The sequence below is a fragment of the Emydura macquarii genome, unplaced genomic scaffold (assembly GCF_026122565.2).
Source record: "Emydura macquarii macquarii isolate MOO-44397 ecotype Brisbane River unplaced genomic scaffold, CSIRO-AGI_Emac_v2 contig_719, whole genome shotgun sequence".
Taxonomy (NCBI): Eukaryota; Metazoa; Chordata; order Testudines; family Chelidae; genus Emydura; species Emydura macquarii.
The window spans coordinates 17,312,529-17,324,957 of record NW_027130856.1 but is presented as its reverse complement, the minus strand read 5'-3'; the positions used below and the strand labels follow the sequence as shown (position 1 = coordinate 17,324,957).

Here is a 12,429-nt window from a genome sequence, read left to right as displayed (position 1 = left end):
TTTGCTGAACAGGGGTGGACTTAGGCAGGAGTTTAAATTTGTTCATGAATTGGGGCATATGTACAAACAAGGATAACGGAAAGCTGGCAATAATGGGAGAAGGTTATGCTTCCCCATCTTCTGCTTTTAAGATTGTTTTCTCTTTTTCTATATTCTGTGGGTTTTCTTCCTCTTGAATTTGTATCTTTCCTTCTTTTGTTAGATGGTTTTCTTTCCACCATGAAATTCAGACATGTACTGTAATATAGGGTATTGTAGTCTGACCCACCTCCAGTGCTTAAACTAAGTACTGCTGCCTGATTTCGTGACTGCAGATTGCATCTCTTGATTATTTGGCTGAACTGAAAGTACCTCGTTGTGGTGTTTTTGATCACTGGGGAAAACTTCTCTCACAAAAAACAGAGACTGCATGACAATTCCTCTCTCTAGCAATGATGCCTGAGAAGAAAACTGCCCTCTACCTCCCCTCCCCCCTTTTTTATTACAGCAAAGCATCTTAAGATATACAATTGCTAAACCTCAAAAATCACAGCATAAACATGTGTAATCTTCTTGCTTGCCATTTTGCCTTAAAGTGTCATCTCTCAGTGAGTATAGTTCAGGGTATTTTCTGTTCTAACAGACGGTTCTGCTTCAGAAATAAGCATGCTATCAAGAACAAGAAAATAAACATATCTAGGATTATCTCCAGCAGGAAAAACAGCTGCAATTAAGGGGGCAGCCATGCAAAAGCCCAGGAGTCCGGAGTCAGACCTCTGAGATTTGTGAAGAGTTAAGTGAGTTGTACGTGGATAAACAATTGAAGGCTGAGTCGCCGCCACCACCACCACCACCACCACCACTACCAGTAGGGCAAAAAGAGGTAACAGAAACAACTTTCCTACCTGATATTGCATGCAATCGGTAGACCAAGATAATAGTGCATGCAATAGAGATTAAGGTGGGTTTATTTGGTTTGAAAAAACAAAGAACCTCTCCAAGGCGAGGAAGAAATAATAGGTAGTAGCTTTGGTGGATAAAGGAGCATAGATTCTTTATAAAACACTGGAGAACTTGGAAAATGCATTAAAAATAAAAATATTTGCAACTAGTATCCAAGTGGTATCAAGGAATGCAACCATTGTAGAAACTGTAGTGTTACCATCTGTGGCTGTAGGATCTAACGTGCATGCAATTCCGTTCTGAAAAGTAACTATGTAAACAAAGAGCTGTTCAGAGGCATGTCTGCTGACTTCGTTGGATTAAAATAAATTTTTGTTCCTTTTAGCACTGCTCAGCCAACACAGCTATGAGTATTTAAGCATGTAGCACACAAAAATATAAATAAATAATAATCCCTGGTGTAATTCAGTTGGTGTCAGCCAACGTATGGGTTTCCAACTGCCTCTCAGACTTCTCTGGGAGGTATGCATATTATTTTTTATATGAGTTTGATAGAATTACTGTGATATTCCACAAAGTTTGACAGGCAATAACAGAGCAAAAATACTGACAAATTGTTTCACTAAACTGGCTGACACCCATGCTTTAAAGTTCAAATATGCTATTTGGTTTTTTTTCCATGTAAATTTAACATCTGATATAGTACAAACCTCTATAGATAGAAACTGATGCTATGTCCTGTTTGAAATCTGGAATTCCATGTTTTGAGAGGTATTATTTGTGTAGTCCTAACAATGCTTGAAGGAGGGATGACTAGAGTCCTGTGGGAACTGAATTGGAGGAAGGGAAAGAAAGTTGTTCAGAAAGACGTAATTTTATGGTCCATGCTTGCAAAAAGTGACTATTGCCCAGCTCTTCTCCTTCCTCTCCTTCCACTCCAACATAAAATACTTAAGAGTCTGAACCCAGCAGAGGTAACATGGAGGGATTTCAGTGGTATTCCAGGAAGTATGGACAGTTCACTGAGCCAGTGTGTCCTCCTTTCTATACCCATTGATTCATACTTGTAATATTGTGACTAGAAAACTCACTAGCCATAAAAACATTTAAATTAGAGATATTTACATTGTTTAGTTAGAATAATTTTCATCTTTTTATATGAACCCTCAGCCCCAGATTGAAAGGGCCCTGAATTTAAAAAGAGGGAGACTCAGAAACAATTGATATTCCAGCCTCGGGAAAAAATATATTCTAAAGAATATAAGCTCACAAACTAATAAGATCTAGAGATACCATTGGCAGAAGATGTAAGACTATCTAATGATTTGTTTGGCATGAGGAGTGAGGCCTTTTGCATATCACCTAATAGTGAGGAGAACCTAATTTCAGGTTTACATTGTCTTAGCCTCTTTTTATTTCTGGCCTTCTACCTAAACTGAAGTTTTAATGTCTCTGCAAGAGACAGAAACCTTCACTAAAGCAGGAACTTGGAAAATGATGTTCTTTGTTAGTTTTGGAATGAAATGCCATGATTCTGTTGGAACATTCTAGCTGTGATATATTCAGCAACATGGTGATAAAACAATAATCCCCATTTCCTCCCTCACCTTTAAATGGATCCCAGAATACAAATGCCATCTTCATCGAGTAAAATACAATTGATTCTATTTGTGGCTGCTTAAAAAGAGGTGGAGAAACATGGCAGTATTCCATGGACTACTGAAAATCAAACGGAAATTCACATCAGTCTGTGAATCCCAGCATTAAGGAGTGAAGCCCAAAGGATTCTATTTTTGAAGGTCAGAGTCTTCACAAATAATCTCTGTGAGGTCTCATAGGGCAAACAAGGACAAGTTGATCTATTTGATAAATGTCCTAGGAACTTGTGACTAGCCATATAAAGTAAGTAATTGTTAGGAAGTCTCTTAACAGATTTGTTAGGCCCCAGAGAGAAGATTTTCAGTGGTTCATTCAGTAAGAGGAAGTCATAAGAAGCATTGAATGTGTTTGGAATAAAATAATGTTGATGTCAGTAAAGAATAAATTATATGATTAAAAATTCATCTCATATGAACTGTCAGGGGCATTTGAGAAACAGAATCATTGATGTCGGAGATGGAAAAGACCTGTTAGGATGATCTAATTCATCTTTCCTATTGAATATTGTCCCGTCTATCTTTATATGTCTCAAGCACTGGGATGTCACCATTTCCCAAAGCAGACTATTCCCCAGCCTAGTAGATCTCATTGGCAGGAATGTTTTCCTGATAACTAGTCTGAATTTTGCCTTTCTAAATTTCAACTCATTACTCATTTGTATCATCATAAATCACTCCTCTTCTCTCATGAATTAATACTTCTTAAATTTTAGTATGCTCTTATAACCTTTCCACCACCACCACCATTTAGTATACACTTAACTGAGCTACGCACAATAATTCTCTTGTTTAATCATTCCATGTAAACCAAGCCCTCCATCCCACTAGTCATTTTTGTTGCTCTTCTCCTTACTTGTCCCTTTTTGGTGTTGAGGTGCCCAGAACTAACACAGTATTCTAGTTACAGTAACACAAGATGCTTCTGTGTATGCAGTGCGAAACCACATAGGTCTTCTGCATTGCTATATCCCACAGTAAACTCATGTCTAAATTGCTTTCCGCTGTTACTGCAGGTATGTCTTGGAATACAGAGTTCCATGTTTCTCCTTTCCACTGAATATCTGTACTTCAGTTAACTTTTCTCCAGATGTACTGGTTTGTACCTTTCCGAGACCAGCCTCATTTTGCTGCATTCCACACATGTTTCCAGGATCTTTTCCTCTGTCCTTGCTGCAGGTCACCACTCTTTCCAGTTTAATATAATCTACCAATTTTACTGGTGTGCTGTTCAGTCCCTCTTCTACATCATTCATGAAGATAAGGCTGGACCTAACACTGATCCCTGGAGTAAACCACTAGATAACTCCTCTTTCCTAGTTGCTATCTTATCTTTATGGTCATTCAGACAGCCGTCAATTAATTTGACAGTGGTTGAATCCAAGCTAAAATACAAGCTAATTAGAGATCATTTTAAGAGTAGGCTTTTATGTGGCACTGAATCAGATGCTTTACTAAGGTTCATGTGTTGTATCTGCCATTTTCCTGCCATCCACTCATTTTTTGAAATGAGACTGGGATTTTCAAAGAGTGTCAAAAAGTCAGTCCCTGAATTCCCATCAACTTTCAGTGGGAGTTGGGCATCCAATTCCCACTGACTACTCTGAAAATCTCAATTTAAGCCCAATAAGATGTTCAAAGTGAGCTTTAGGCACTGATTCTCTTGTATATCTGCATGCAAGTGCCAGAGGCAGGGAGTCATTTGTGGCTCTCTGATGTAGAGTGACTCTATCCAGAAGCATAACAGGGCTGCACGGAGCAGTTTTAAGTTATGTCCGTGATGGATGTTCCCTCAAGGCTATGTCTACACAGTAATTAAACTCCCACAGGGCTGGCCTTATGGAAAATGACACCCTGGGTGAATTTGTATTTTGGTGCCCCAGCCCCTTCTGCTTCCCCTGGCTCCCCACCCACTCCCTCATCACCCCTGGTCCCCAGTGCTTCCCTGGGCTTCCCACCCCCCAATAGCCCCTGGACTCCGCTGTCTCCCACCCCCGTCACCTCTGGCCCCGGCTGCCTCCTCGGACTTCACACCTCCCCCCTATTGCCCTGATTTCCTTTCCATGTTCTTGCACTCCAGGCCCACCCCTCTCCTTGCTTCTTGACCACACTGCCCCATGACCATGGTGACCAGGGCAGTTGTCCATGTCACCCACCCATAAGGCTGGTCCTGCCCACAGCTGACGCAGATAGCTGATGCTCATGGGATTTGGGCTACAGGGCTGTAAAATTGCTGTGTAGATGTTCGTACTCAGGCTGGAGCCTGGGCTCTAAGGCCCTCGTCCCTCATGGGGTCCCAGAGCTCGGGCTCTCGCCTGAGCCTGAATGTCTACACAGCAATTTTTAGCCCCACGGCCCAAGGCCTCAGCTGACCCAGGGCAGCCACGGTCATGCCATGGGTCTTTTATTCCATTGTAGGTGTACCCCAAGTGGCACTCAAGAGACACCTTATACCAGTGGAAGATCTGACATAGCAGAGTTCTCTTCTGCCCGGTTCCCACCATTTCCTGCTCATGCCCTGCCCCTGACATGCCCTCACTTTCCCCTTATGCCAGGGAAATGCAGCTGGCATAGGAGATGACAGATTTCCCAGCCATACACCAATAAAGAGAATTCCCCTGCCCAAGGCCATTTTGCACTTCTGTGGTGCACAGTGGCTTTGGCAGACTAGAGAGTCCACCCCTAAGCCTTCATACATCCATCTGCAGTTCATGGTTCCATTATCCTCTGGTCTCATAATATTTATTCCATTATTTTAATAAAGATCTGCAAACAAAGACTTAATGAATGGCGATTGTCAGGATTATTCTCCCTTTCCTTCTTTAAAGCTCAGGACTATCTTTGTTGTTCTGGTCTCTTCCCAGTTTTCTATGAATGTTCAGTAACAATTGTCAGTGGTATGTTAATTTTGTTTCTCAATTCCCTTTTTTCCCTAGAATGTACATTTTCTAGACCTGCAGATTTGGTATGTTTAGATGTTCTGAGTTTGTCTTTACTTGCACTTTAACATTAATTATTTTTACAGGATCTTCCTCACTACTTCCTTTTCCTAACTTTTTTTTTCATGTTGAACATAGATTTTGAAAATGAGAGAACTATCTTCAACATATTTGAGTTCTCATTAATGACATACCTTTCATCAAATGTTACTTTGTCTCTAGAAAATATCTTTCCATCAATGTGTGTGAAACCCCTTCTTATTCCTTTTAGCTAGACAAGTCAGAAATTTTCATCAAAATGATTTTTTGATGAAAAATGCCATTTTGGCAAAATTAAAATGTTTAGAAAAGCATGTCGATTTTGACAATTTTGTTTAGGAAAAAAATGAAATGTAACATTTTGATAGTGTCAAAATATCCTCTTTAAATATTTTCAGAATGGAACATTTCAATTAAATTAATTGTTTTATATAATTTTTTTTTAAAGTTTTAAGAGATCAAAATCAGAATGAAACATTTCAGTGTTATCAAGCAAAATGTTTGGACTGATGTGAAACAAAAATATTTGGAATTTTATTTTGTGGGAAATTTCAAAAAAATTTCTTTTCTTCCATTTTTGGCTAACAGTCAATCGATTTGCTTTTTTGCTGGTCTTTTCTTTTCCCTACAAGCCCTTCCTCTCTTTTTCTCCCGATTCTTGGTTGGTTGCCTCATTTATCTTGCCTTTTTCATTCCCCATACAGATCCTCAGATCTTTGTCTAGTATTTTCTGAAGCCACATATGCTGCTGCTTATTCTTTAAATGCTTCTCAAAAGAACTGTTATCTGTTGTACTTTAACTACTCCCCATCTGCGTTTCACACTGGCGGATTTTAATGCTTCCCCCTAACTTCTTCGTCACATATAACTTCCTTATAGATTTCCTAATTCATCAGTATGTGCTTTCCTGAAATCTAATACAATTGTATTGCTGCATTCTGTGAATCCCTTAATCTTCCCATGCTGAATTCCCATATGTACAGATACCAAGATGAGACTGTTGTCACAATCTCTCACGTTATCTCTATTGATAGAAAGTACAACCAAAATGGTTTCCCTTCTAGCTGGAGTTTCTGTTTTATTTATCATAAAGTTGTCTTGTAGCGTACATGATTTAGGAAACATTTTAACAATCCATTTTGGCTGCGTTTATAACCCAACAGGTAAATGAGCAAATAAAATCCTTCATGAATGGGTACCCAGTGGTTCTGACTGAACTGAAAGTTGGCCCAGCATTTTTTTCATTCTTGTTCTCATCTAGTCTTGCTAGTCTGTAGACAGAGCCATTTTCAGATATTCATTTTGAATAGCGATTTTTAGAAGCATTGCCCAGTTAATTCTGTGATTAACTTTATTTCTGCCCTCTTTCTTGAAATGCTATTTTTCTGCTTTTTAACTGTTTGTAGCCCTTTTTCATAGGAAATTGTAGACTCTGTCCAAGTCTATGTCCTGTGAGGTGTTATAATTAATTGCAGATGAATAGGTTTCGTCCTCATTTGTAAGCATTTCTGGAGTGATCAGTCTTGTTCATTTTAGTATAACTTTCGCTTCTATATGAATTTGGCTGTACATTTTACATGGACTGTGTACATTGAAAGCAGTAGGCTCATTTTCACATTAATAAGTATTAAAGTTGTAGTTGTTCTTTAACTGCATCATCATCCTCATTAAAAATACTTTGCATACACATTTCACCTTCCATCTAAGTATCTCAAAGTGCTTTACAAGCATGGGTAAGTATTATTATCTCATCTTGTGAATGGACATAATAGTATTACAAACAGAGGCTCAAAAAAATTCAGTGATTTATTAGAAATTAGAAACCCATGCCTCCTAACAGTTACTGTTCTGTATTATTATGTTGCCTAGTTGACTCGAGCTGAGATTAGGGCTCCATTGTGATAGGCACTATTACAACACATCATAAGAGACACTCTCTGCCTTAAGATTTTATAATCTAATCAGACAAAACAGGCGACGCTTCAGGAAAAGGGGTTATTTTCCCCATTTTACAGATGAGGAACTGATATGCAGAGAGATTCAGTATCACCTTGGACAAGTCACTGAAAGTCCCAGACCCAGCAATGAACCCAGATCTCCTAATCAAGTACTTTAATCACTAGACCACATTACCTCATAATAGGGTCTCATATTCTGTTCCAGGGTATGAGGAAAGGACATATGCCACAAGAAAATTGCTAGAGGCTCTCCCATGCTAAATCTCAAAATATAATTATGACAAAAGAGAGCTTTATTTTGATGTATAGGTAAACTTTTAAAATAATACCTCTCAAGTTTTCTCTTATGAACAATTTTGTTGTAGATAATACAGTGATGGGATTACAATAAACACACAGAGGAATAGGTAGAATTATCATCATGGAGGAGGGATGCTATATAAAATGCATGGCAGTTTTTTTCTTTGTTAAATTCTTTGCTGGGATATTGTTCAGTTGAATTCAAAATACAGCACCTTCCTTGAGGGAAAATTGATCAATTTGTTTTCCTCATCTTTGCCCCTGTTACACACAAGGTTGATGAAATCAGTTTCTCTGAAGGCAGCACAGCGGATTTGGCAAATCATGGAGAACTGCTGGAACAGATTCCCGATCTGGCTGAAGAGTTAATGGAACCTGAGGACTGTTTTCCAGAAGGTAAGGACCTGCTTGCTTCTCTGTGATTGTAAAGTGAAAATGCTCTTGTTCTCTTATCAAACATTAACACCAAGGTGTTCTGGCCACTTGTACTAGTATTTTACTGATGTGCTTCATTTCACAGACACTGTTATGTTCCAAAAACGTACGCAATAGGCAGCAGTTACTTGTTAACATTTGTCTGTGAATTTCTAAAGTCTGATAAGCCTGAAAGCCTACATTGCTGCACAGCTTTTAGCTTGATAGGCTTTTCACATCATACTTTGTGCTGTGCAACTTATTTTATGAAGTTGTTTTCATCTGACCAGTGTAGCTCTCTGCCGTCAAAGACGTGTGTACTCAGAATTGGTACATAACTAATCTGAGCTCACTGGAAAATAATTGGTTAGTAGAAACTGCTTAGAAAGTTCATGATTCCCATGATTGGTTTATATTTATTTTCCTGGATGCTTTTTTACTTTGTTTCAAAGTAACTAAAATGTTTTGTAAAAGACATTAAGATTAGCAAATTCACTAACTTTGATCTGACAGACGGTATAATACAAACAGGGCATTCAAGTTAATTATATAGATAATATCATAATGCATTTACATATCCACCTTTTAATATCAAAATATACCAGAATTTTACCAATTTTAACTCCAATTTACCAATTTTAACATCACTGAAATACAAGGATAATGCACAACAAATGTATTGAAAGCCCTTAGCTGTAGCTAAATCCTTGAGGGAAATGTCTCTCAAATGTGGTTTCTTCTCAAAGTGAGTTTCTATTCCAATTGATTTTTCAGTTAGATTCCACAGTGCCATTAGTTCTTTGTGAGGGAAATAAGGTTAGGTGAATTTTAGTTAATCAATGAGTTATATTCCTTTGAAAATTCAAGGAGTATTATACTCAAAACCAGCAGCTCAGATGGGATCAGACAGGGATCATTCCCAGGGTATTTGATAGCCCTTGAAGTCAGCAAAAATGTGCGTCTGAGTGTGAGAGAGATGATTGAATGAGGTAAGAGAGCCCTGCAGGGCTTACAAATGTCTCCAGGACCTAAATATTTTCTTGGCAGCTCTGCTTAAAAGCAATAGCCAAAGAGTAATGCAGTTGACTGAAGATAGAATGGTACTATGCTGCAACTATTCCAGTCAATACAATAGATTAGATGTGGTGTTTCCATTCTCTCATAATATACTTCTTGAGGCCAGTGAGCACTGATCCATATTCCCTTCTGCAAAGTTGCAATGAGAGTTGCATACAAAAAACCTACATTAAAATAACATTATCAAGCACTCAAAAGTTAGGGATGCCAGAATTAAGGTTGCTCATGCTTCTTGATACAATACTTAATTAGAAGATAATATACAAATTATTTTTTTCCAGGGGACCCTTGCTTCATTCAGTGAATTACTAGTTATTTAATATTTCACCATCCTTTCTCCTCCTGCAATCCCCAGCCTCATTCATTACATATCTTCTAACATCTGCAACAAATTAGGCAGGGTCCTACAAACAACAGCCTTTTCACCACATAGCCCTGATACTTTCTGAAACCGCTGTCCCTCAATATAAGTTAATCATTCTTTTAAAAATTTGAAAAAACAGAAATCCTATCATATGGAATCTTTTAGGTCCACTTGGGTCATCAGCAGGTTTTGAAACTTTACATCCACCATACAGACCTCTGCCACTTGAGCTAACAGAGTAACTGGTAGCAATAGTAAACTGTTGTCTGCCCCATGGATCAGCATTAGAAGAGAATGAGACACAGGCTTTGCCAGTTGTGAAACCGTTATACACTGTCTGCAGATGAATTCAGGTCTTCTCGGTTCAGTTCTAATTTAGAAAGGGGTTGTGGTTGTAGACCCTACTGTAATTCTTCAACCTCCCCACTCCTTCCCCCCTCTTCACCTATCCCTCCCACATGCTCTGGCTCCTTCCTACCTCCTGTACTCTGCCGAGACGGAGGGTTCGTGGTTTGAGATCTTGGTGGCGAGAAAAGAGCAGTCAGGAGAGCCAGTGCACACAAGAGCTGTTTATTTAATCTTCTAGCAATACAATTCAGGAGCTTACCAAAATGAGGGAGGGAAGCCCCATTCTCCCTTAAGCGTACTGCACCAGGAGCGGACCTGCCACTTGACACCCTTGCATGCCGTGGGTTCACGGAGAGCTTCACTGCAGTGTGTTATTTCTTACCCTGATATAACCTTCTCCCTCATCCTAACAATCTGCACATTGGTTACTTCATAATTCACTGAGAGATTGGTTGCTGGCACCTATTTTTCTTCTCACTATTGGTGTTTTTTCAGTGCCCAATCCGCTATAAACCGTGGGTACTTGTTTACGTCTTTAGCTGCTTCAAATCAGTTTTGTGGTTAGCACACTTTTGCATTATCTCAAGCTCATATCTAGGTCATCGAGCCTAGCCTTTGCCGCTTATGGTGCATTCACGTCACAATATCTTCCGTTCCCTACACTCCACCCCTTGGCAAGGCTAGGCCAGAGGCACGGGCTTATATCCTTCATAAGCTTGCTTAAACAACATAAATTGGGTATACATCCTTTTCATTTTACACCATAAAATGAAGGCAATAGCTGCCAAAAGCAATAGCACAACAAGCAAAATCATAATAGGATACAGGTAAGGTTCAAGCCCCCAATGGGAATGATGCCCGAGCCATTGGATCCTGGCTCCCTGTAAATTGTAGGACGGAACTATGAGGCGTTCTCAATGGGTTTCCCGGTGGCGCTGTTGAGTCCGGTATTAGTGTATCCCCAGTCGCTGGGACATGCATACCAGGAACTCCAGGCATTTACTGCACTCTCGCACGGGAAGACAGCCTAGTATTACGAATGTATAGAGGGTGAGTGTTCCCCCTCCCCCGTCCCGTTTTAGGACGTACGAGGTATTACCGGGCCCCTTGGCTAATACTTCCCTGGGCTCGAATGCAAGGTGGTTAGGCCCAAGGTTGTGCAGTATTACTTTGACCTCCCCCTGATAGTCTGGATCAATCACTCCACCCATGATTTGTCCTCCCTGGCATGCCATGCTTGACCGGGAGGCTATTCGTCCATATGTACCTTGGGGAAGGTGCCACCCCCAAGCCCAGGAGAATACAGCCTTGCGTGACAGGTGCTATATTTATCCTCAGATCTAAACCCACACTGCCCTCGGTGTCCCTAAATGGCAGGAAGGCTCTGGGCGTTAGCTTCCACACCTGGAGGGTGGTGGGCATTGTGGTTTGGGACATGTTTATCATTCGCTCATACGGGCTCGCCCCTCCTAGTGGGCGTGTGTTCATGCTTAACAGGGCTTGGTCAAGAACCTTAGTCCACCCCTTGAGGGTCCCCGTAGGGGGTGAGCTTTCGGATTTGCTCCTTCAGTATCCCATTATATCTTTCTATTAGCCCGGCTGCCTGTGGATAGTACGGTATGTGTGTAGTCCATAGGATTCCTGCATCTTTGGCCCACTGTTGGACCATTTGTCCAGTAAAGAGCAACCCTTCATCACTTTGAATTTCCTCTGGAATACCATACGCCAAAATGAGCTGACTCAGGCCCTTGAGGGTGGTGGCCTGATTGGCCCTCCCCACGGGGTGGGCTTGCATGACTCCTGAGTATGTATCTACTGCTATTAAAGCATATTTCTTTCACCCTTCTCGAGGTAGGAGGCCTATGTAGTCAACCTACCATATTGTTCCGGGACCCTCTCCTCGGCGGAGATGCCCGCGGGACTTAGTGGTTAGTTTCCTATCCTTAACCTGGAGACACACTGCACACTGATCGCCTATTTCCCTTGCAGCATCTCTCGTCAAGGGTATACCTTATCTCACTCCCATTGGAGGCTTGCCTCCACCCCTTGGTGTTCCACGGTCTCATGAGCCCATCGCCCCAGCGCTAGTACCTCTGGGCAGACAGCAGCCAGCTGATCTGCTTTTTGATTGTATAGCGATGCTAAACTACAGCTCTTGTGGGCACTGGCTCGCCCGACTGCTCTTTTCTCACCACCGAGATCTCAAACCACGAACTCTCCGTCGCGGTGGAGCACACCTCCTGATCATATTCTCCCCTTCTACTCTCCCCAGTTCCTTACCTCTCTTCATTCACATCCTGGTTGCTTTCTCCTTCTCCCGGGCAACAGCAGAAGAGCATTGAGAGCATAGTTCCTGAGCCTTGCACCACAGTGGCTCTGGCTGCTGGAAGAAGCAATTCCAGGGAAAGTCCATCTCAGCCCCTATAGCCCCAAGCGGAATCATGTTCAGTATA

General features: G+C 40.9%; 1 protein-coding gene across 13 annotated transcripts in view; it reads left to right on the top strand.

Moving 5' to 3' along the window:
- LOC137149266 (sodium channel protein type 5 subunit alpha-like) overlaps positions 1-12,429 on the top strand; it is a 319,903-nt gene that overhangs the window by 218,199 nt on the left and 89,275 nt on the right. For 12 of the 13 annotated variants that reach the window (XM_067542769.1, XM_067542778.1, XM_067542771.1 and 9 more), the window contains 2 exons: positions 692-862; positions 8,049-8,169. In XM_067542769.1, the coding sequence (XP_067398870.1) occupies positions 692-862; positions 8,049-8,169 (292 nt within the window). The remainder of the gene's footprint in view (positions 1-691; positions 863-8,048; positions 8,170-12,429) is intronic. The other variant, XM_067542779.1, reaches the window with a different exon arrangement.